This window comes from Podarcis liolepis, assembly GCF_965112155.1.
Source record: "Podarcis liolepis genome assembly, chromosome: 2".
In the NCBI taxonomy this organism is placed as follows: Eukaryota; Metazoa; Chordata; class Lepidosauria; order Squamata; family Lacertidae; genus Podarcis; species Podarcis liolepis.
The window spans coordinates 95,873,826-95,897,938 of record NC_139555.1 but is presented as its reverse complement, the minus strand read 5'-3'; the positions used below and the strand labels follow the sequence as shown (position 1 = coordinate 95,897,938).

The window sequence follows — 24,113 nt, the reverse complement described above, 5'->3', positions numbered from 1 at the left end:
CCCTTGCCTTTTCGCTAGTACGTATTGTTCATCAGGGCAGCCAAGACAGTTTCAGTGCCAATCAGGCTAAAAGTCACTCTGAGTTGGACTCATATACAATCAGTGCCATCTAAGAGTGGCTGGCGTGGAGGAGCTAGTGTTATGAAAGGGAGAAAAACTCTTATTTTTTTCACGCTTTGCATAATTTTATAGACTTCTATCATGCCAACCTTTTCTCTAAACTAAGATGTGCCAAACTTTACCCCATTCATCGTTTCGGTTGCCTCTCTCTAAACCCTTTCCCAATTCTACAATATCCTCTTTGAGGCAAGATGACCAGAACTGTACACAGTGTTCCAAATACGGCCACAACATAGATTTGTATGACAACATAATGAGACTGGCAGTTTTATTTTCAGTTCCATGCCTAATGATCCCTAGCATGGAATTTGTCTTTTTCACAGCTGCTGCACCCTGGTGGGTCAACATCAACATTGAGCTACCCACTATGACTCCAAGGTCTTGTTCCTGGTTGTTCATTGTCAGCTCCTGAGTCACCTCTGTTGCTGGCAACAGGCCAAAAGGAAAGACGTCCCACCAACGCAGGGATGGTTGCTAAATGGTATGGTTTTATTGTACATGGTGCATGCCTATGTCTAAGAGGGACTTTACTATGTTGCTATGGAAGCCAAATAAAATAAAGTTAGAGAATGACAGTGACATATTCTAGAACAGGGGTCAGCAAACCTTTTCAGGAGGGCCGGTCCACTGTCCCTCAGACCTTCTGGGGGATCGGACTATATTGGGGGGGGGGGAGTGAATGAATTCCTATGCCCCACAAATAACCCAGAGATGCATTTTTAATAAAAGGACACATTCTACTAATGTAAAAATACGCTGATTCCCAGACTGTCCGCAGGACAGATTTAGAAGGCAATTGGGCTGGGGCAGGCCCCTGGGCCTTAGTTTGCCTACCCATGTTTTAGACTAGAGCATCTTGTGATGTTCAGTGCTGAGCTGCCTCTCCAATGTTTCCTCAATGAGACGAAAGCGATTTATGAGCCCTTTTCGAAATTTTAGTAATGGCTTCTTCAGTCCTGATTCTGTAAATACTGTGGACATGCTGTACTGTTAGGTCTTTGAAAAATATAGACAAATGTTTACTCTTATGTATAAAAATAGCATATCAGGGTGGTGGCCTTGAAGAACACTTATATTTCTTTTTAAATAAAGAGAGAGAGAGAGATCCCAATAATAAATGCAGTTCTGAATAGATGTGTACGAGTTTATAAAACTTTTAATAATGCTAGTTAAAATGCACAAATCTTAATTCATAAATACAAATGAACTAGTACAAAAATTAAAAAGGGGAAATTGATTCATTTAGAAACACATTGAATTCCAATGGCTGCCTCTTGCAGGATTAAATGGGTTGTTATCAGTGCAGTCAGAACGATTTCCAAAATACTAAATGCTAATCCAGTAATGCTGCCTAGAAGAGAATGCACATTCCTCTAGCTCATTGTGAGGAACTAAATAAATCTTTGGTACTGTAATAAAAAGCAGAACAAAAACTCCAATAATTAGTGCGGGGAGGAAAACACACACAAACTAATGTTGAGAATTTTCACATTCATGCTTCAAAGTGTAATCAACTTTTCTTCTCTATCAAAAAATGTATTTAAGGCGCCATCATAGCTTGCAACTAGATACAGTTGAACTAGTTATGTTTACAATAAAAATTACTATGCATTTGATACTGACCTTCATGGGTGAAGAACACATCTGATATGATTGCAGGGGGGTAAGAAGGGAAGATCTGTTTTATAAAAAGTTTGCTAAAGAAGATTTGTTAAGGTTCCCATTTTAAGTGAGAGCACAGCAGAGGGGTTTAGGTTTTGGTGTTTGTTTTTAAAAAAAAGAAATATTATACTTATTATTTAAATTCAAACTGTATTAGGCACCTCTGGAACAAAGAGTTGTGATTTCATTCACCCCCCCCAACAGGTATTTGAAAAAGCTAAAAACAAATGCCAATCAACAACTGACTGCTCCACACCTGCTTCCATACCACAATCAGCATAACTGCATCTGTTCCAGTGTGACTATGATCACAGAAATCAGCAGTGAGACATCATCACAAACAATGCTTCAACCCGAGCAATGTCCAGCTTCAAGTCTACCCGTGCTCTCAGGACAGATATGGGCCATCACCAAGTGAGAACCAGACCCTTATTTTAAGGGGCTTGTATTTAAAGAGTTTAAAATTAGTCACATCAGAAGTGTATTTTCAGTCTATGGGCTCTGTTCAGTGATCATTAAAATATATTTACAGTATGCGCATTATCAGTGCATAAGCAGAGGACACTGGAAGCAATCCAGGCACTGTGCAAGATCCATTCATTTCCATGGAGCTTGAGCAGGATTCCCCTTGGATTTCTCCCACTGCCTATTAGGACAGTGCAAATTACAACCTCTCTGGGGGACAAATCTGTGTGTATCTCTTAACATGATAGGAATGTCTCAAAGCAAAGTATTACAGAAAAACATGGTTCACAAAGCTATCAATTTCTCTAGGTACAGCAAGTCTAGAAAGAGCAGCATATCATGCCTGTGCATATTTGCATTTGAACTAGGTATAGTAAACTACTTAACTGTAAAGTCTTCTACCTTAAAAAGAAAGGAATACTAAGTAAAAGTGACCTTTTTTTTTGTTAAGCAGTCATGAAAGGAAACATCACAATCAGCAACTGAGGCAGCAATACTCCTTGCTTTTGAATAGCACCAGCTCAAGAGGAATATAACAATCTAAAATAACCAGGCTTTGTGGTGCTTTTGCAAGTGTTTTTGTCCATCTTTCCACTGTGATGATCTCAAAAAAACCCAAAAAAACTAAAAATTACAACTTGAGTTCAGGACTGTCTCCTGTGTTAATGTCTCCTGCGTCCACCTTCAAAAGCATGGTGCTCTTTGTGAGCTGAAAGACAAGATGACACAATTATTAAATATGCAAGTATTAAATACATTTTGTTGATTAAAGTCATTTGGACAGCACACTCTGCTACATGCACAATTTTTACTTACGTTTATAAAAAACTGCTTTAAAAGACGTTTGGGGCAAAAGTTCATAGATCTTTTCTAGAACTGTAGCTTCACTTGCTAACGACGCGTTTACATTCCAAACTTGAACAACATCTTCCCGATCACGGACACTGACGCTAACTCCTATTACTTCATCACCTGCCAAGAGAAAGCATCGTCGTCATCATCATCATCTAAAAACTATCTTTGTTACTGGAACCAGTATGGACTCGTTACCCCAAATCAAAAACACACCATGAATAAAAAACAACAAATTAGTCCTAAAGGACATGTTGTGAGGTGGTGGAATTTAACTGTAAACATGCTTTTTGTACAACTTTCCCATGTAACTGGTATAAATTCTGCCTCAATAATTATGAGCTATAAATAGGTAACTTTAGTATTAAGCTTATCATAGAGATTTTTGAAATGTGTTGCCCTGTTTGTGCTTTTGGCTTGTTTTTGTTGGTTTGACTGAACCACAGGGGTCTGGGAGATGGCAAGTAATTCAACCCTGCATGGCTTTCCAAACCAATCAAATAATAGCATTATTTTATTTTACTACCCATTGACACATATTACTTATTTCATCACTGTAAAACAGGCATCTCCAACCTGCGGCCCTCCAGATGTTTTGGCCTACAACTCCCATGATCCCTAGCTAACAGCACCAGTGGTCAGGGATGATGGGAAGTATAGTCCAAAACATCTGGAGGGCAGAAGGTTTGGGGTGCCTGCTGTAAAACAACTGTACCTATAAAAGGACATTTATTTATTTATGGTTGGTACTATATTGGGTATACAAAGCCGGGGAGGGAGACCAATCAGGCAAATTCAGATTTTAAGACAGAAAAGTACCTATCCTATTTCTAATGCTGTTTGCTAGCATTATCCCAAGAAGTGCTACATAAGAAAATATGACACTACAGATAAAAGTGCAGACCAGTAAAAAGGTCACAAACCACATTACGGGGATAATGTAAACAGCTGAGCCCTGTATCTGATTTTTATATATTACATGCATACACAAAAAGACCAAACATGGTCAGGCAGTAGCTGAATGCATGGCTCAGAAGACAATCCTGTTAATTTCAATGGACTTTCACCCAGGTAAGTGTATACAGGACTGCTGCCCTAACAACCAGTATAATTCTGTCTGCTCTAATTATTCGGGGAGGGCGGACTATTTAGACATCCCAATCACTATATATAGTGGACATAGCGTAAAATGGTACAGCAGTTGCATTGTTTTGTGTTTTTAGACAATTAGAGAGGTCCCCAAATCACTAAGACTAAATCTAAGCATGATTGGTAACACTGATATTCTATTATATGAAACTTAATAGAATTTGTATTTTTTTGTTGAAGGTAAGCCTGTTCTCAGCACAGAAATCTAGAGAGAACAAATCAGCAAAGAACATCAGCATGATTTGTGAATCTTGTGTGTAAAGCTGGAGCGCCTAACATCTCTAGGACCCTCATTGCAGTGCGTGGTGCGGGCTTTCTGTTGGTGCATAATCAGGCACTAAGGGAGGCAGAATCTTTTGCCAAAGCACCAGTGCCCTCTTATGCTTTATTTGTCTTGACTTGGTCAAGAAATACTCCTTTCAAATCATTAACCAACACAGCAGGAGGATGCCTTTCCACTGTAATGACCGAAAGTGATGGCAGCCAATGGCAGCAACCTCTTTCCTCTAGGTTCTCTCTTCTTCCCTTGAGTCACTTTGTGCAGGATCTGTGGCAGTCCTGTTCCCACTCTCTGTCCACTAATTCTACAAAAAGCGAGCAATGCCGATAGGTCAAAAGTAGGATGGCAAGTGAAGACATTTACATTCTTTTCTTGGCAAGGATCAAACAGTTGGATAATTCTCTTGGATTATGGAGGTTGCCTGAACAAAGTTGGAGAAAATCAATCCCTCTCCCTAGGCTTAATCAGGCAAAGGGACAATGCACTTTGATAGGATGAAAAGTGTCAGCAGGGGATTTTTATTTGTAAGTTGTGCTAGCAATGAGTAACCTTTTCTGTGCTGCACCTATTTTATGCTTAAAACGTAAGCAAGGGGTGCTCAAAAATCAAGACAAAAGCAAATAACAGGAAGTACTTTCTCACCTCCTGCACAGCGGTCTGTAAACTGTTCCCCAATTGTAGCAAGCAACAGCTCTTTCCAAACTGCAGACTAGCAGAAAACCAAGAAAATGAAGAAGCTGGTTACGTTGCAGTAAGTATTCCATTTGCAGTTTGAACAGCTATACTGTCTGCAACAGCCACAACATTATTCTGGTGCATTTTATTACAATTTCACATAAATTATATGTTTAACTTGAACTTATTCAACAGGTGACATCCAGCTAATTCATGCTCAAAGCAGAACCATAAAACCAGTGGACTTGCCCATTAATTTCATAGGGTCTACTCAGAGTATGATTTAGTTGGATATCTCACCAACTTCAATGATCATGCATCCAAATCTGTTCTGGAGCAAACCAGATACTATAGGCAGGAAAGAGTGCAAAAGTAAAAGTGAAGATACTGTCTGTCTGATAAATATACAACGGTCATTTGAAGAAAATAGTAACAGTGCCAGCAGCTTTTAAGCAGCCAGCACCCATATGAATGGAAGACTGATGCTCAGAAAACAACACACACTTCAGAATGCTATTAGAGGCAGAAGAAGAAGGAGGAGGAGGAGGAGAAGAGGAGGAGGAGGAGGAGGAGGAGGAGGAGGAGTTTGAACTTGATATGCTGCCTTTCACTCCCCTTAAGGAGTCTCAAAGCAGCTAACAATCTCCTTTCCCTTCCTCCCCCACAACAAACACTCTGTGAGGTGAGTGGGGCTGAGAGACTTCAGAGAAGTGTGACTAGCCCAAGGTCACCCAGAAGCTGCGTGTGGAGGAGCGGGGAAGCGAACCCGGTTCCCCAGATTACGAGTCCACCGCTCTTAACTACTACACCACACTGGCAGACATAAAATGTCTTGAGCTGTCCATGATAAAAAATAATAAATAAAAGACCATCTCATTATACAACTGAAGTTTAGTGTGAGTGATCCTTTACTGTTAAATAAGTAGACCACATGCACCTGCCTCACCATAACCAACTGGGTACGACTATATACAATGTTAAGCACGTACCGTATTGTCTTTGGGGACCTTCATTTTCCACACACCTCCCTTGGCATTGCTTTCTTCTTCCCTGAGTTGTGAGGAAAAAACAACACTTGGCTGCACAGGCTGGCAATTTTTTTACATCTAGGTACAGTGCAAAGGCACAGATTCCAACAGCCCAGAATCTTACCTCATTTTAACATAAAAATAAATGCAAGTTTTTAAGCTCTGAAGCAGGGGGAAATGCCTAGGTAATTCTGAGAATGTAGGAAAGGACCAAATAGGATGCCTAGTGGTCCGGATGTTTTGGGACTACAATTCCCATCATCTCTGACCACTGGTCCTGTTAGCTAGGGATGATGGGAGTTGTAGTCCCAAAACACCTAAGGGCCAAGTTTGCCTATGCCTGCTTTAGTTCTTCACCCCTTCCTAAGCCAACACAATAAATAAGTCAAAATAATAATAATGGAAAGCTTGTCCATACTTCATAGAAGTTGCAGGACTTGAAGTACTTTGAGGGAAAAAATGAAACCTATTGTGCTACTGTCCTCCAGTACCTGCTGCCTGAAACAACTGCTTCACACTGCCTAATAGTAGGCAGACTCTGAGTAATCTGCTGGTGCATGAAAAGAAGATTTTTCTGAACATAGCCTGATCATACCTAAACATGTATGTATCACGGATCATATCCAACAAGTTTGTCCCAATAGTGCAAAGACCATCGTCCTGCGTGATGAGACCTTTCTCCCCTCCCTGCCCAATCTGCTTCCAAGGGCTGGAGGAACCTCTAGAACAGATTGAAGGATGCATAGGGAGAGGACATCCTGTTGCACAGGTGAAAATCTTTGCACTAATAGAATAACTTTGTTGAATACAATACTGCAATTTAGGTAACCCTACTTCAGAACCTAACAGTTATGATACAAGTATACATTCTAGTGCCGTTTAAAGCAAAATCCGGGTTGTGGATAGGCAGTTCCGCTGGTGAAAGTTTCAGAATAAGTGAAAAAGGCAGGGAAGGCACGCAAGTCTATGGTTTATTATATATAATAAATACACTCCTCAAACATTATTAATTATAATCTGGATTATTAAACCACATTTCATGGATTAGAAGACAAAAACAAGGCCACTATCAAAATAATTAAAAGGAAACGACTTAGCTGTGACATTAATGCTACCAATTTTCCCCTACAAAAAAGTGACTGTGAAACTTTTGATCAAGGGGATTTCAGAAGAAACAAGCATATTTTTGCAATTATGACCTTCAAACTATGGCCCCTCTTAGATGCAGCTTTCAAATACAAGTGCAGGTATGAAAGGAAACAGAACAGCTTTCATTTCCCTTTGGCATCCTTCTAGCATAGAAAAAAAGTCTAAAATAATTTCGGAAGAGACAAAAACACTTGCCCAAACATACAGGTCACCTTGATCTTGGGTATAATGACTTTTTGCATCAGGTGCAGGCGGGACTTGTCAACTAGGTGAGGCTCACCAAAGCAGCAATTTTATCAAGTGTTGCTCACTTTTGCAATCTGCCCATGTTTACACCTATACTGTAGACTGGTGCAGCCCCTCATAGCATTAACTTCCTGAGTCTACAAGATTGGCATAATGGTTTGTTGCCTTTCACCATTGATGGCCAGTACTTTTTTCAGAACTGCAGCTTAAGCAGCAAGTGCCTTTAAAAAACCCACATCTGTGTTTTTTAAAAAACACGTTCATTTCTACAGACTGTTTTATGATTTACAATATTTGTCTTGCTTTCCTCAGTAGACTCTTCTCATGGTTTTAAAGGAAATACATTGTGCGTGTAACAAGAATGTGCACCACATTTTGGTCTTAGGTTTTAAAAAGAGCAGGTTGTCAGCATCAACATCCAAGTAAGCAGAAGTTTGATTCAAGTCAGCAAGATCCATAGGGGTGTTTTGTTTTTGTTATTTCTATAAATACATTCATTGGGACGTGAGTGGTGCTGTGGGTTAAACCACAGAGCCTAGGGCTTGCCGATCAGAAGGTTGGCGGTTCAAATTGTTAGGATATTTCCGTTCCACCTTAAGAAGGGAGCAGGTTGTTGTGTCACAGCCTGCGTATTTCCTGTTCACAGGAAGTTTATGTTTTGTACATTGCTTTCGTTTTCTCTCTCTGTGCCTGAACATCGAAGCAGGCAGTCATGTTTTTCTTTGTTCTGACCAACGCTGAATAAAGTTGTAAATAATGCTCTCCTGGGTGCATCTTTCGTTGTGCGAACTCTGCTGAAAGAGCGTTCATCAGCCTTGGAATGTGGCATGCTATTTCTGAGGCTCGTGTCGCTAATTGACTGATACTATATCTACGGGAGATCGATGGATTGTCTGGCATCGATGTGGAGGCATGATGGCCTTTGTCTCCCTGGCAGTATCCCAACACAAATCCCCATGACGGGGTGAGCACCCGTTGCTCAGTCCCTGCTCCTGCCAACCTAGCAGTTCGAAAGCACGTCAAAGTGCAAGTAGATAAATAGGTACCGCTCCGTGCGCTGCTCTGGTTTGCCAGAAGTGGCTTAGTCATGCTGGCCACATGATCCAGAAGCTGTAAGCCGACTCCCTCGGCCAATAAAGCGAGATGAGCGCCGCAACCCCAGAGTCGGCCACGACTGGACCTAATGGTCAGGGGTCCCTTTACCTTTATAAATACATTGGACATGGCTACTTCAGGCATGTCCAAGACCTTGAGCACACCCAGAAGGATATTGCACTTTGTGAGCATAAGATGTGCCCCACCACCACCACCCGCAAAACCCCACTTGTATCTCTGCATTTGTATCCATTTCAAAGGTGGTCTGCCACATGAAAAAGTGATCTACTGTTCCAGAAACATAAATCCATAGCTTCATGCTGAGAGAGGGCAATTGATTGCACAGTTCCCTGAAGCCCAGCCTTGTCTATGCAGCACTTGCCACAAATAACCAAAATTTCAACATATTTTAACTTGATTTTGCAAATCCAACTTTTTGGCAATTATATGCAAAAATCATATTGCATAATATTAACGTTTAAAAAACACCATGGGCAAACAAAAACCATTTCAGTGTAATTTATCATGTTTAAGTTTTTTTAAAAAAAATAACCTTCTGATCTTCCCCCTGCCCCCACCTCTCCACTTTTGTTTCTATTTCCCCCCCATTTCTTCTAACTTACATGTAAATAAACAAATAATGAATGCAGTTTGTGCCCAGAGCGCCATAATAATGTGAATATAAACATACCACAGCGGCCGTCTTTCTCCACGCATTAAATGATAACTACATCTCAGAGGCAGGTTTGTCACAGGAGGAATATTGTTATAAACACTCCAGAAGATCTAAAGAGAATTATTACACTTTGTAAATTCACACATAACAGCATGGCATTTCCTTGCTTTGTTTAGCTCTGTGGTACAGCACATGCTCTGCCTGAAAGAGGTGCCAGGTTCAGTCGCTGGCATCTCCAGATAAGGAAGACCACCCCCCGCAAGAGAGTCACTGCCAGTCCAAGGAACTGACTTGGTATAAGAAAGCTCTCCATGTTCATAAATAGGGAACAGGGTGTTGCTCGTGTTTTTTCCACATGCTCCGCTAACCTGAAGGATAGCTGCACCAAGACTTTTTGATTTCCCATATGCCCTTCACCAGAATATGCCAGGGTGGGTTACTATAAAATACAGTCCAAAACTATTACAGTGGTACCTCGGGTTACATATGCTTCAGGTTACATACGCTTCAGGTTACAGACTCCGCTAACCCAGAAATAGTACCTCGGGTTAAGAACTTTGCTTCAGAATGAGAACAGAAATCGTTTTCCGGCGGTGCAGCGGCAGCGGGAGGCCCCATTAGCTAAAGTGTGCTTCAGGTTAAGAACAGTTTCAGGTTAAGAATGGACCTCCGGAACAAATTAAGTACTTAACCCAAGGTACCAATGTACAGTGATTTAAAAAGCAATAACCAAGTGAAACAGTTTCAAGCAAAATGCAAGGTATTGGAACTAGACCCAAGGATCCTAAGGAAGCTGGTTTTCTTCCACCGTGGTTGAAACTGAGCCACTAGCCTACAACTGATCTTCAATTATGCAACAATTCTGTATTCAATGCCCTCTCAGATGAGCTTGTAAGTCACCACTTAAACTTGCAGCCCATAAGTTTCGGCAAAACAACTAACACATTTTAAAGTAAATTGTAGCTATAATGTTATATTCCTAAAGAAAACAAGGAAACCCCAACATCCTAAACAACAAGGGAATTGAGTCAACAATAAGCATCTTAAACAATGATTTTAAACATGACATTTCAAGCATGCTTTTTTAATTATTAATTTTGAAAGGACAACTATCCAGTATACCTATAGCTAACTAGTTCTGCATTGAACATTCAAAGGGTTGTATCCAATGTAGCCATTGCACAAGCAAAATGAATTCTGTTTCGGCAATGAATCTTCACCTTCCCTTCCATGTGCCGCCACACAAACACCCCCCCCCCCGTCTGTGTGTGCATGGGGGGAGTGCACAGAGAAGAGAAATTCTGTTATGCCACTAGCTGCTACTAAGAAATTGGGTAAGGGGAATCCTGGGGTGCAAAATCTTCAAGACAATCATGTGCATATATTCCTACCTGGCCTTTACTCCCCCAAACAAAAGACTATGAGTGGTATTCAACTAAGTTCTGCTCACGGTGGACTCACTGAAATTAAAGAACGTGACTAAGTTATGTCCAGTGATTTCAACAGATCTGTTCTGAGTAAAACTTAGGAGACTACTCAGGGAAGAATTTCATGCAAGACAATGTGCAGCTGGTTGCATCTAACCAAATCACTGTGGGGTGGGAGCATCTTCCACTTGTGTAACGAAACTTCTCCACCCACAAATATCTGCTCTAAGGGACCCCCCAATTCTCCAGAGCAAGTTGGGGGTGCACACCGGCGGGGGGGGGACTACGATCCAAGGCATGAACAGACGTTGTTCCACTCATGCAATAACGTTGGACACAACCTTGAATCAGATCCTTACAATCCCTGCACACTGAGAACAGGAAGTACAGCACAACTTTCAAATGCAAGAGCAGGTTGCATTTCTGCTTCCAAGGCGGCACTGGCATTTCCCACAAGATAAGGGAGAATTATTTAGTGCCTTTTTTGCTTGTGGGCTTTCTCATGTTGATGTTTGGTCTATACAGATTAGTCTATACAGATTGGTGGGTTCATTTCTGTCTTCCTGAGTAGGCCTCAAAAGATGGGGAGTGGACATTGGCAGCAGGAATGCAGCCTAGGATTCTGCACATCTGTACTGCAACATAGTGACAAGGCCTTTACATCACACAGCCTCCAATTCCTTTTGTTTCATGCACCAAAATTAGTATTCACAGATCCCCCGCTTCCTGAAAATGAGCACTTTCTGTGTCTGCTTGACACTGTGATGAGACCAAGTTAGAATACACAGTAATTTTCTTTGTTTTACTATAGCACTGAGGAATTCTTCTGTTCTCAGCTTCAAATTTTTGCCTGTTTATCATAAACTAGCAAAAACTGATACTGGATTCCCTACAGTTCAGCAGCTTATAGATCCATTCATGACAAAAAATATATTTTTTAAGTAAATTAGTAAATGTGTGGCTTGTTGTTGCTGTTGTTTTAAAAAAATAAACTATACTTTTAAATTTAACATACCAAAATTGATCATTTTATTAGGGGCAAACTCAGTGATACATAGTAAGTTTTCTGTTCCTGCAGTAACAATGACTTTAGACCTGTAAAGGGTGTTTGCAAAAGCATTTTTCCTTATCATAAACCAAACTGACTGATTTTTCAAATGTTTTGCTAGATTAGAAGTTACATCTCAGCTCTGGAAAAAAACCCCTGTTTGGTCTATCGATAATATCTGGGATTTTATACTGCAACATAAAATTCTCATATGCAGCATCTTTGTTACCTGTACAGTTTGTACTGTGTAGATTTTCTTTAAATTTGATGCACATTCAGCAGCTGTTGTCCCAGGAAGTGACCTTGAAAAAAATAGAGAGAGGAAGAAACCATATAAAGATTCGGTATAGTAAGTGTACTTATCAGATTTATGAAAAGAAACACATTGATATAGTGCTACCTCTGGTTATGAACTTAATTTGTTCCTGAGGTCCGTTCTTAACCTGAAACTGTTCTTAACCTGAGGTACCACTTTAGCTAATGGTGCCTCCCGCTGCCACCGTGCAATTTCTGCTCTCATCCTGAGGTAAAGTTCTTAACTCGAGGTACTACTTCCAGGTTAGTGAAGTCTGTAACCTAAGGTTTGTAACCCACGGTGTTTGTAACCCGAGGTACCACTGTAATAATAATTATAACACAAAAACATGCTTTTAAAATACATTTATATACAATGAGAGCAGGTACCATAACTTACATTATGGAAGTTGACATGGTAAAATGGTGAATCTGATCAATATATTTTGGTGGGTTGTTTTTTTAATCAATATATTTGTGTGATCATCCAACTCTGATTCACAACCAAGCTGTGTGTTTGAGAATTACCAATACCATGGGGTTTGTGGGTGGAAGGAAAAATGGAAGTCATAACAAAACAAACTGTTTTGAAGTCAGGTTTGGGGAGGGTGGTTACATCTGCTGTCAGAAGGTGATGATATAGTTTCTTGTTTCTCTCTGTCCCTCCCCCTTTCCTTCCAGTCATCTTTTTCAATTTGGTTAATTTCGAAATAGAATGCAGTTTTTATTTAATTTTACAAACATTTTGTCGTTGTAATTCTGCATAAGTTCTATTTGAATCCAGAAATTTCCCTCTTTTTTTCTAAACTATAATCACAAGCGTTGATGTTGTTAAAAGAAAATAATAATACTACTACTACTGGAAGAAAGGCAACATGCACACATTTTGTTTTGTTAAATAAAAATATTAAAGTTCCAATCTTGCACAGTTAAGCCGTTCAACTCCTATTCAGAGGGTGTTAAAGAAGCATAATACTGCAACACACTTGCCTCCATTGAATACAGTAGGAAATTACTTCTTTGTAAATATGATTAACACTGACAAATTGGAAGAAATACTGACTGAGGAGGGTGGGGTGCCCATATCCACCCAAACCTCCATGGACGTTCTTTAGCTTCAATCCTTATTTTAGCCACAGGTAGTGCTTTTCTTCTGGGGGTATGCATACCCCTAAACATTTTGTGAATTTCTGTACTTTTGTCCATTTACTGTATTTATTTTGCCCGATTTGAACTGTAGAATGGTGGTTGTCTTGAGTCAAAATGAGTGTACCCCTAAACTTTTTTTTTTAAGAAAAAAAAGCACTGGCCACAGGGATATACAGTGGTACCTCGAGTTACAAATGCCTCAGGTTACAAACGCTTCAGGTTACAAACTCCGCTAACCTGGAAGAGTTACCTCAAGTTGAGAACTTTGCCCCAGGATGAGAACGGAAATCGTGTGCTGGTGGCGCAGCAGCAGCAAGAGGCCCCATTAGCGAATGCACACCTCTAGTTAAGAACAGTTTCAGGTTAAGAACGGACCTCCTGAACGAATTAAGTTCATAACTAGAGGTACCACTGTATTTTAAACATATTCTGCATCTCACGAGGCTTAAAGAAGTATTATCCTCACAACACAGGGGTTTTAATAAATTATTCTATTCATTTTACATCTGTGCCACTAGATGGCCACATTCTATAAATCTAGCAAGACCCTCTCTACAGTGAGTAAAATCCAAGAATAAAAGCTCTTTTATTCTTTTATCTATTTTATTTTTTTCTCACGGGACCGTGTTCTCATAATGAAACGGGCCATGCAGAGGTCTTAAATATACCTGCATACATTTCGTACAAATACAGTACAATATACTTCTGGTTAAGTTATCTATATAGACAGTGCTTTTCTTCTAAAAAATGTTTGGGGGGTACTCTCATTTTCCTACTCATATTGAAATACTACCCCTCAATGAGGCCAAACTTAGATTCACAAAATGTTTAGGGGTATGTGTACCCCTGCGTACCCCCCCCCCCAGAAAAAAGCACTGCATATAGATACCCTGGAATACTTTTTAAAAGAGACTATCTCTGGAGGAATCATGTTGCTTTTCTGTTGCGAAACTAACTTGAACAGCATCCTATGGACTATTGCAGGCATAGGCAAACTTGGCCCTCCAGATGTTTTTGGGACTACAACTCCCATCATCCCTAGCTAACAGGACCAGTGGTCAGGGATGATGGGAGTTGTAGTCCCAAAACATCTGGAGGGCCAAGTTTGCCTATGCCTGGACTACTGAGTTACCCGGATCTATCTAATCTATCTAATCTCAAGCGATATGCACCCAATATGGTTCAGTAACCAATTACAACCATAAGCTGACAACCATAGCAGCAAGATGGACAAGTCTTGCCAAGCAAAAAGATCCCATTAGCGGTATCTGTAGCAAAGGGGTAGTGTTTTCTTTGGGCTTGGATTCAGTCTTTGCTCACCTACAGAATTAGGTTGGCAAGAGCTGGGACAGAGCAACGGGAGCTCTCCATCACAGGGATTTGAACCGCCAACCTTCTGATCGGCAAGCTCAGTGGTTTAGACCACACCTGTGTCTCTAGCAATGCTAGATAAACTAATGGCATGGCTTGGTGTAAGGCAACTTCCTATGAGTGCAGCCCTGTCCAACACAGGCTGCATACTTAAATCCTGGATTACTAAACCCTCACTAAACACAAACAAGCAGATGGGTGCAAAAGAGGGTCTGCCTGGCAGCCTTGCTGTATGAATTTACTTCTGTAAGTGAAGCTTTTCCTCTGTTTATAGAACTACTACCTTAATACATACACGTATCTTGGTGTGAAACAGACCTAAGTGCTGAATCCATGAAGCAAAATGATCCTCATTTTGAATCTTCCCCCTCAGTGTAGACAAAATGTAGTTCTCCTGCTATATCAGATGGTGAAATATGTTTCCAAAGGCTGCCATTGTCTACATCTGGTTATGTCAATGAAAGATTTATCATTAACTTTATGGAGGATTGGCATACAGGCCAGCACTGGGCCCAGGTTGACATTCCCACCTAAACGTTAAACTATTTTCTCCAGCAAACTAAAATACGTTTTGGAAGAAGAGAGGGAGAGACTTGGCACAACAAAGTAAGTTTGGCAATATCAAAATGTCCATGAAAGAGTTCCAAGGGGACAATTTAATACTGATGTGAAAACATTCTGTAAGCACTCCAAGGGTAACCTTGGCCTGCCAGGCTGAGAATGGTATTTCAGTGCAAATTAAGTGACTGTAATCAGACAACAGTGCATGCCTGAAACAAATTTTGTTGAGCGGTTCCTACACAGTCTCTTTCAGAAGATGCTCGACGTAGTTACGGTGATGACAGCAAGTTGTTTTTGGCCAGTAATTTACTCCACAAGGCTTTCATTACTTTCACTTCCCTGAAATTAAGAGGGCAAATGTCAGATGGCCACTGACTGTCACCCTATTTCATGGTGGAAAAAGAACTAACCTATTCCAGTAAAACTGGAACTAACAACAGCAGAGGATAATATACAACCAATGCCTAAACAACATGTCTGTTAAGGGTGTGTCCCTTAACAGCTGCAATTTATACGCTTCTGAAATAGTTAGTTGATCTCTGGTTTAAAAATATTTTTTCTTATTTTTATTGTATAGTTTTAAGTATGACTGCTGTAAACCACTCCGATATCATTTATGAATAAGCAGTATATAAATATTTGTACAAATTAAATTAAATTTCCTGTCAGTGAACATGAGAAACCCTTACTTAACATGTTAAACTAAACCTTTTTTGGTTAAATAACATCTGGCTGCAGTGCTTTTAACTCACTCACAGTGGGCTGTAGTCAACTTTTATGCAGAGTATACACACTGAAATTAGTGACAACTAATTTAGGTCAATTAATTTCAATAGATCTACTCCAAGTAAAAGATAGTTAACTACAACCCTGTCTTTTTAACCATGCATAACACATACAGCACCATAACCCCCCACACACACACCCCAGAGAAATGTAAGAGAAGTATGCTAGGTGAAACAAACATTTTCTAAGTTTTTAGTCTACATCATGAATATTTTTCAGGCTCTTTAAAAATGTACATGTACTTTACATTTCATGCAAAATTATAATCATAAAATATGCAAAAAGTGTACAGTAGTATTAAACAAATATATACAGGGTAAAATCTAATGTTTCACAATTAGCAGAATGTGCTGCAATAGCACGGAGAGATAAAAATCAGATTGCGAAATTCTGGTTCAAGCTACTACTAACATTTCTAGCAGTAGCAAAGGTGCCGGGACTCCTGGAAACCACAACCTCTAAATCTGGTGATCCAGTATGTGCTAATCTCAGATGTGCATCAGGTTTTGCAAGCCTTATGACCTCCCTCCTCTCCCCTTCTGCAGAGGGGAGTGACAGTACGAACTTCAAATGACTGTGCTGCAAATGTCAGGTGTGCCTGTAGGTGGTGATGTGTACAAACGAAGCTCTCCCGAGTTACCTCTTCCCTTTTATTTCTCTCTCTTTCTGGAACAGAGGCTCTTTGATCACTATAACAATACCATACAGAACAGTACTATGCAGAGTGATGCAGATTCTCATTAGGTTTATTTCTATGATTATGGATGAAATTCAGTGTAGCACTAAGTGGGGAATGTGTGCATGGAAGGAAGTCCACTCACACAATGAGACTTATCCCCTCTTCCCTCCATCCCACAACCCCTAAACTGTTCTGGGTCTTACTAGCTAGCAGCTGGTGGTCAGGGTGTGGTTTAAAAGGCTAGTCAGTATAAGGCCTCCATCTCGAACTTTCCACTTGCTGGGAATAACACAGGACTCTAGCTCCTAGTTTTTCTGCCTTTCCTGAACTATCTGCCCTTGGACTGTTGCCTGACTTTCTCCCTAGGTCACATTTGAACCTAGACTGATTCTTGATGCTTGATCCTGGTTCGTTTGGACCAGGGGTTGGCAAACTAAGTACCGGGGGCCAGATCAGACCCAACTGCCTTCAGGATCCAGCCCGCGGACTGTCCATGGATCGGCATGGGGATTCTGTTCGTTCGGGCTGCACCATTCCCCCCCCCCCAAGCCATTCCATCCCCGCCCCTCACAAACACCATGGCGGCGCCTCCTCCCTCCCTCCTCCTGGCTTCTCCCCGACCTGCCTAGAGGAGGAAGGGGTCTGGGCTGAGCTGGCTGGGCGCCATTTTAAACAGCCCCTCTCTAGAGCCAGCCCTTTGGCACCGCTCATTTTCACTCCGCCGCCACCATGCTGGTGCTCCTGTGGGCCAGAGAGTGGAGCGGATGAGCTCACTCTGCCTACCCACAAGAAGAAGCAGCGGCGGCAGCCCCTGGGAAGGTAAGTGGGGCTGGGGAGGAGGACTACTTGCCCCCCCTTGCCTCATCTTCCAGCTCCCCCCCCCAGTGCCGCTTCTCCAGCCCACCACAAGGTCTGAGGGACAGTGGACTGGCCCGCGGCTAATTTTTTTTGCCAACCCCTGGTTTGGACTGTGCTGTATCTGCAATGCTACCCTTGCTTATGAATGCTTTAGTGAGAGGCTTATACCTTCTGTGAGGCCCTAGCATCTCAGGGCATCCCCTGGACTGTGAAAACCTCCTGGATCTATGAGGTGGGTGATCACAAGAGTGGGGTTTTTTTTCTGTGGTGGCTCCACACTATTGACACCCCCAGTAGAGTGGCAGCATGTGATTACAAAGGCTTTTCAGAAGGCCTTAAATAATCATTTGTTTTGTTTGGCCTACCCTAGCACTGACTGCAATCTAGAGTACGGTTAAGGAGCAGGAGTTCCGAGTCTGTTTCAGTTTTATCAGTTACTCTTAGTGTATACAATAATTTCTTATACTTAGTAATTTTATTGTTGTAAGTTGCTTTGGATGGGTTTTGTCTGGAAAAGTGGAATACAAATATTTGTCCACAGGCTTTAGCTGAGATTCCTGCATTGCAAGGGGTTGGACTAGATGACCCTTGGTGTCCCTTCCGACTCTTAAGATTCTATGATTCAAGCAGCCAAACACAGCAGCTTGCAAGATTCACCACTTGGTAATCAGGTGGGATAACTTAGTTGGAAGAACAGGTTCTTCTCTTCCACACAATCTAAATGCCATGAATAGCTAACATATGACTGGGTAAATAAACTGGTAACTTTTGTAGAATAGCCTGTAAGGTTGAAGGTTGTCACTTTGGCTACCAAGCTAACCACCTTCAATCCACAGAGCTGTTGTGTCAATTGCAGGCTGTGCAGTGGTAATCTGCCAAGTAGGAAGACGCCAAAGGTGCTTTGACCCAATGGGGATTCATCCTACCTCCTGGACCATAGGTCACAGTAATCTAGCCAAACTACCGTATTTTTTGCACTATAACACTCACTTTTTTCCTCCTAGAAAGTAAGGGGAAATGTCTGTGCGTGTTATGGAGGAAATGCCTGAGGGTGGCATGCCTACGGATTTTCCTCCTCTAAAAACTACGTGCATGTTATGGTCGGGTGCGTGTTATAGAGCGAAAAATACGGTACCTACCAGGTGAAGCTGGAACACGTGCAGAGGAGGGCAACGAACATACGAATCAATGACTTCTGCTCTTTCGTACAACCAAAGAAGGCATTGTACTTGCTATTGGCACATGTTTATTTGCATGTGTTTCGTATTTATGAGAGAACCAACTTTACCTGAATCTGGTTGGCCACTGTTTAAGCAGAATAGATGGGCCTTTAAGCTGGCCTAGCTTTTATGCATGCCTCAGATGGACTGCTACCACTGCAAAATGTGACCTCACTTTAGTCCAGTCATTAAAACATGGTAAGGGAAACACTGGCCCTCCATATATTGTTGGACTACTACTCACATAATCATCTCTGGCCAGTGGTGAGGCTGACTGGAACTGATGGAAGCTGGAATCCAACAGCATCCATAGAGCCCCAGCCTGCCCACCTCTGCAGAAAGTATTTCAGAAGATTCTATTCTGCCTGTGAGAAGGCCAAATTAACTTGGGGTAGAACTGAAGGCAGAAGAGGAGTCCTGTTCCAGACTTAGCCTGCCAATTACAGTACTCTAATTTCCAATCATCTAAATAATAATAAACCTCAGCAAGTGCCCAGCTGCCCTGTTCTGTCCTCAAGACTATGGCTTCTAATAATAGGTTGGGGTCGGGTAGGGTCACTGATGTAACCGCAGAAGAAAAGTCTTTTACAAATGTTTCCTTACTGAAAGCAAGGCTGTGATGGAAAACGTGCAGTGTGCTGACTTCCTGCTAAAGTAGCCCTCAAATTAGGAGGCACATCTTGAGTGGGGGATTCTTTCCTTGTGTGGCACATTACATAATTTGCAGTATGTACATAAATTTCAGAGTACTCCATTTATGTGAGTCTCACTCACTTTGGTGGCATTTCTGCAAGCTGATCTTGGTTTTGTTACCTTTCAGTAATGTCTTACTGTTGGCATCCAAGTAATTAAACAACCTTGGAAGGATTTGTATCATCAAAGGCCCGATATTTTATTTTTTTCAAAAAAAAAAACATGAGATACAGACAACTGAAATGAAAGGTTGTAAATATCTAGATGACTCCCTGAGTGTAATTATGCATGAAACCAGCACATAATATGATAGCAATAATAGAAACTCAAGAGTATGAAGGGCTGTTTTTTTAAGGAACAAAACAGCTTTTGCCAACGGCTTTGGGCAGTAGTTGCCAGAATAGTGCTGTTCAGAATGATCAACTGTCAGGGGTGGGACCTGTAGTCCAATAAACATCTGGTGGTCACCATGTTGGCCAGGCATAGGCAAACTCCAGCCCTCCAGAAGTCTGGGACTACAATTCCCATCATCCCTAGCTAACAGGACCAGAGGTCAGGGATGATGGGAATTGTAGTCCCAAACATCTGGAGGGCCAGAGTTTGGCTATGCCTGATGTTGGCTATACCCCTGACTTAGGAAGTAAATTAGAATCTGGACAGAGATTTGATTGTCTATTCCTGTCCTCTACTTCTGCACGCTTAAATATTATCTCTCCTTCACAATTCCTGCCCTTAAGAAACTAGAACAAAACTCATTGATACCCCCACCACGGTATATAACCAAATATATATCACCTAACTAATATGTATCTAATCACTGATTTTAACTTTTTGGGTACTTCATGTAACTGGTGAAAACTGGATTCTATGGATTAGTCCTGGGGGGAGGGGGAACTTTTTTTTTTTAAAAAAAAAGCAACAACAGAAAAGCACCTAACATCATCTTCAGTGCCACATCTGGCGAATCCCAACTTGAGAGAAAGGTGGGATATAAATGCATTAAATAATATAAATGTTGGCTTATAGTGACCCTAGAGATTTCTCGTCACCTTTGTTGCTTTGTTTGCTTACCCAAGGCCTTTTGAATGGTTTTGCTGAACTCTTCCTGGCCTGCAGACACATTGTGCTTTGGGCACCTTGCTTGCTTCTACAATCAATATGTGGATTATACCGAAGGGGTTTGTAAGGTGAGGTAGCTTAGATCGTTCTTTATCCTACAGCAAGATGCCCTGCCATGTGTTAAAATACCTGATGTAAGATGACTATAATTTAAAGGCAGCAGAAGCAATCTTGGCCTACAAGCTATGAGAAAATTTAAAAAGGATAATTTCCTGATGTGTTTAAGTGGAGAATGAGATGGCAGAGATATGATTTTAGCAGCAAAAATGTGGACCCAGATAAGGAGAGCAGAATGCTACTTCCTTACCTCCTTGCATCTTCTTTCCCAAGTACTTTTGCTTTTGCTGAGCTACAAAACATCAAGTAACTTTGGTTGTGAGAGGTAAAGGGGCAGCACATCTCACCCATGTGTTCCTTTTGCTGTTAAAATCAGATGCACTTCCCACTATCTTCACGATATCAGAGTTCCATTTTTTTAAGTACACAAAACTACCATGGTCACATCCTAGCTTGTCCCTTAGTATTTAATTTCAGAAAACCCTTCAGTGGTTGTAAAAGGTGCTAATAAAATGCAATTGGTCATAAGAACATTTCAGGATTTATGTAGCTTGCCAGAGAAAGCTGTTTATACCTCAAGGACATGTTTCTTTCTCAAGTTACAAAAGCAGATTGGTACAGGAAAACAAGCCAACCACCTATGACAAGCTCCGACTGGACAGAGTGTGTGTGTGCCATTTGACAAGTACTGGGATATCATGGAGTTATAAAAAGCAAGGCTAAAGAAGCAACCAATTGTAGTCTGATGCAGTATAAGAAAGCAAGCATGTCACAGTCTGATTTTGTAATGACTGGAGGAGTGGATCTGGAGTGAGAGACACTGGGAACAAGTCGTATATGGCTTTGAATCTTGTGGAAAATAAACACTGGATAGAGATTTTAAGAAAGGATTATGGTTTCTTAGCAAAACAGAGAGGGGAACCAAGGTTTGTTTGTTTTTTATAATGAGTGGAGGGAAGGAAGCTCTATTTTAAAGCAGTGAATGAAAAACAAGGTAGGAAGAGATCATGTTGCAAATTATGGACAGTTAAGAGCAGATCAAAGTTTGAACCACAGAAGGATATTTCAAGAATATGGGTTGATATAAAATAAAATAGCAACACAAAACTTAATGAGAAGGGAAGAGACAGTAGTTAATCCTTTGTAAAAATTGCCAATGCTCACCCTAAAGTTTCACCTATTGAATGTCTGCCCATCGTAGGACTTTAAAGGAAGGGGGCAACCAAGCACGGATTGTAAGGTTTGTGTTGAAATAATATTTGCCATTGATACATGTTCAGTAAGTGTCTTTGTGTGTGTGAAACCTCAGAGTAAATAATCTGCCTTTAATCCAGAATAACTACCACCCACTACTTCCCTAACTTTCATTACAATCCACTTCACCAACACCATAGTTCTTACAGGCATGCACAGAAAGTTAATGCCAAATAGGATAGTTAATGGTTATTAAGGAGTCATCGGTTTGTACTGTGGCCTGGAATACACACCTTTAAAGGGCAAAAAATAGTCATTTCTAAATTGTGAATATTACCTATATTACCACTATGCTTTCCCCCCAAGATGACTTCTAAAGTGACTCCGTGATGTGGCACAGAAGAACCTTGCAACACAATCCTACATGTTTGTTCAGTGGGACTTACTCCCAGGTAAAAGTGTATAGGATAGCAGCCCCACTGTTCTTTAATGGGTGTGGATGTGCCCCCGTCAAATTTACATGTGGGGTTGGGTCTGAGGGGAAGATTAGGAAGAATGAGTGGGGGAAACAACAGTAAGCAGTCTTGAAAGTAAGCAAGGAGACAGAAACTGTTCAGCTGGTAAGAGGGTGGCACGGCCCCTCTCTGATATTGGGTAAAGGATTATGGCTAACTTTTTTATGGCTAAGCCTTTGCCTCAATTTATGCCTTTGCCTCAATTTATGTTTAGTTTTTTAAATAAAGCATGTGGACTGCAGTGTCCTCTGATGCAAAAGAAGTAGCAGTACTCCTTTTAACTTTTTGTCACTGGTAGGGAAAACGGGGTCATACGACAATACGTTTCTCATCAAGGCCCATGCAATTAAAAAACGTTATTGTTAAATTTATATCTCACCCTTCCTCCCAAAGGAGGCCAGGGCAAAACAAATACTTTGTTTTGTTTTGCTTTAGCTTAGGGAATCCATGCCCTTGGGGATGTATTTCCAGACAGCAGCTGGTCTGAAAACTATCCAGAGAAGGTTGGTTAAATCAATAAACAAACCACCTTAAGCGCTGGATGCATTAAAAAGAAGTTCCAAAACGGGCAACAAATGGAGCAGAAATGCCACCCAATGGGATAAAAACACAAGAGCTAGGATGCCCCAAGTTCTTCTAGGGTACCTAAGAGGCGAGCCTTTCCCAAGGCAACCCACCGAGTAATGGTGCCCTTTTCCCACCCGGCCAAGTCTCTTGTGCGTCTCAAACCTTGAGGAGGGGTAAAGCTGCACTTGTTGCCTTTTCTGCCTGCAAACTAGATGCGCGCGTGCATTGTGTGTGGATACCACCGAGTCAGGAAAAGTGAGCCTCTATCACTTCCCTCTAAGAGCCCCTATCACTTCAACACGCTTAACAAGGGATGATCCCCGGGCTATGGAAAAAGAGGTCTCAAGAGTTCAAAACCTCGCATTGAGAGCCCTGGAAATAGCGAGGAGGAGAAAGCGAGCCTGAGGGCGCCCAGGGCTGGTTGCGGGTGGGGGAGCCAAGGAAGGGCAGAAACAGCAGCTCCGGGTGGGTTAAGCGAAGTGAAGCAATCGGCGGGGCTGGAGAAGAGAAGACACCCCCCCTTTTCGCTGCCCTCGGCGGAGAAGGGAATTAATTCACCATGGGGACGGGGAAGGAGCGAGCTGAGCAGGAGAGGAGGCGGCGGCGGCGGCGAACAAAGGCCGGTCCTACGCCGCCCACCCCCGCCGCTGCCCCCTCGAGCGCGCCTTTTCCCACCCTACCGGCGCGGGAGAGGCGAGCTCCAGGCCGCGCGCTCTCGCCGCGAGCTCCTTCTCCTCCTCCTCCTCCTGCCGCTCGCCTTCCCCATCCGGTGTGCCGGCGGCCCCGCACTCACTTGTCGAGCCAGAAGGTCCACGGCGAGTGCAGCGGGATCCCCTCGCCGGCGTCGGGCTCCAGGCCGCTCAGCTGCTGCTGCGGGTCGGGGTCGAGGTCGGCCTCGTCGTCCGCCTGGTGCTGCTGCTGTGGCGCCGCCGCTGCCGGGCTCGGGGGCTCGGGCGGGCCCGGCTGCCTCTCGGGGGGGCTGAGCGCCATTGCCCTTCGCTTCCTTCGGCCCAGGCTGAGTCAGCGCCGCCTCGCTCGGCGAAAGCCCGCCTTGTTGCGTACACAGCCGGCGGGCAGCAGGGGGCCCTGCCCGCCCGCTGCAAATCTGGCACGCCGAGCGGGCAGGCCTCGCTCGCTCTGTCGCTGGCTGGGGGGGGGATCTCGCCTATTTATAGCGC

At 42.2% G+C, this 24,113-nt stretch overlaps 1 protein-coding gene across 1 annotated transcript; it reads right to left on the bottom strand.

Annotated features, from left to right (window-relative positions):
- Positions 1-1,258: 1,258 nt before the first annotated feature.
- EIF4E3 (eukaryotic translation initiation factor 4E family member 3) lies at positions 1,259-24,081 on the bottom strand. The gene is made up of 7 exons (XM_083493501.1): positions 23,729-24,081; positions 12,102-12,174; positions 9,413-9,507; positions 6,193-6,253; positions 5,171-5,237; positions 3,064-3,219; positions 1,259-2,956 (listed from the first exon to the last, which is right to left on the bottom strand). The coding sequence occupies exons 1-7, from the start codon at positions 23,923-23,925 to the stop codon at positions 2,910-2,912; spliced, it is 696 nt and encodes a 231-aa protein (XP_083349627.1). The 5' UTR covers positions 23,926-24,081; the 3' UTR covers positions 1,259-2,909.
- Positions 24,082-24,113: the final 32 nt, after the last annotated feature.

What these genes read in the sequence shown, in the direction of transcription:
- EIF4E3 (XM_083493501.1), bottom strand. Translation starts at nt 23,925, where the DNA reads ATGGCGCTCAGCCCCCCCGAGAGGCAGCCGGGCCCGCCCGAGCCCCCG. An exon ending in TGGACCTTCTGGCTCGACAA is followed by an intron (nt 12,175 to 23,728) that starts GTGAGTGCGGGG and finishes ATTTTTTTCAAG; the next exon opens with GTCACTTCCTGGGACAACAG. An exon ending in TAAAGCAGTTTTTTATAAAC is followed by an intron (nt 2,957 to 3,063) that starts GTAAGTAAAAAT and finishes CTTGTCTTTCAG; the next exon opens with CTCACAAAGAGCACCATGCT.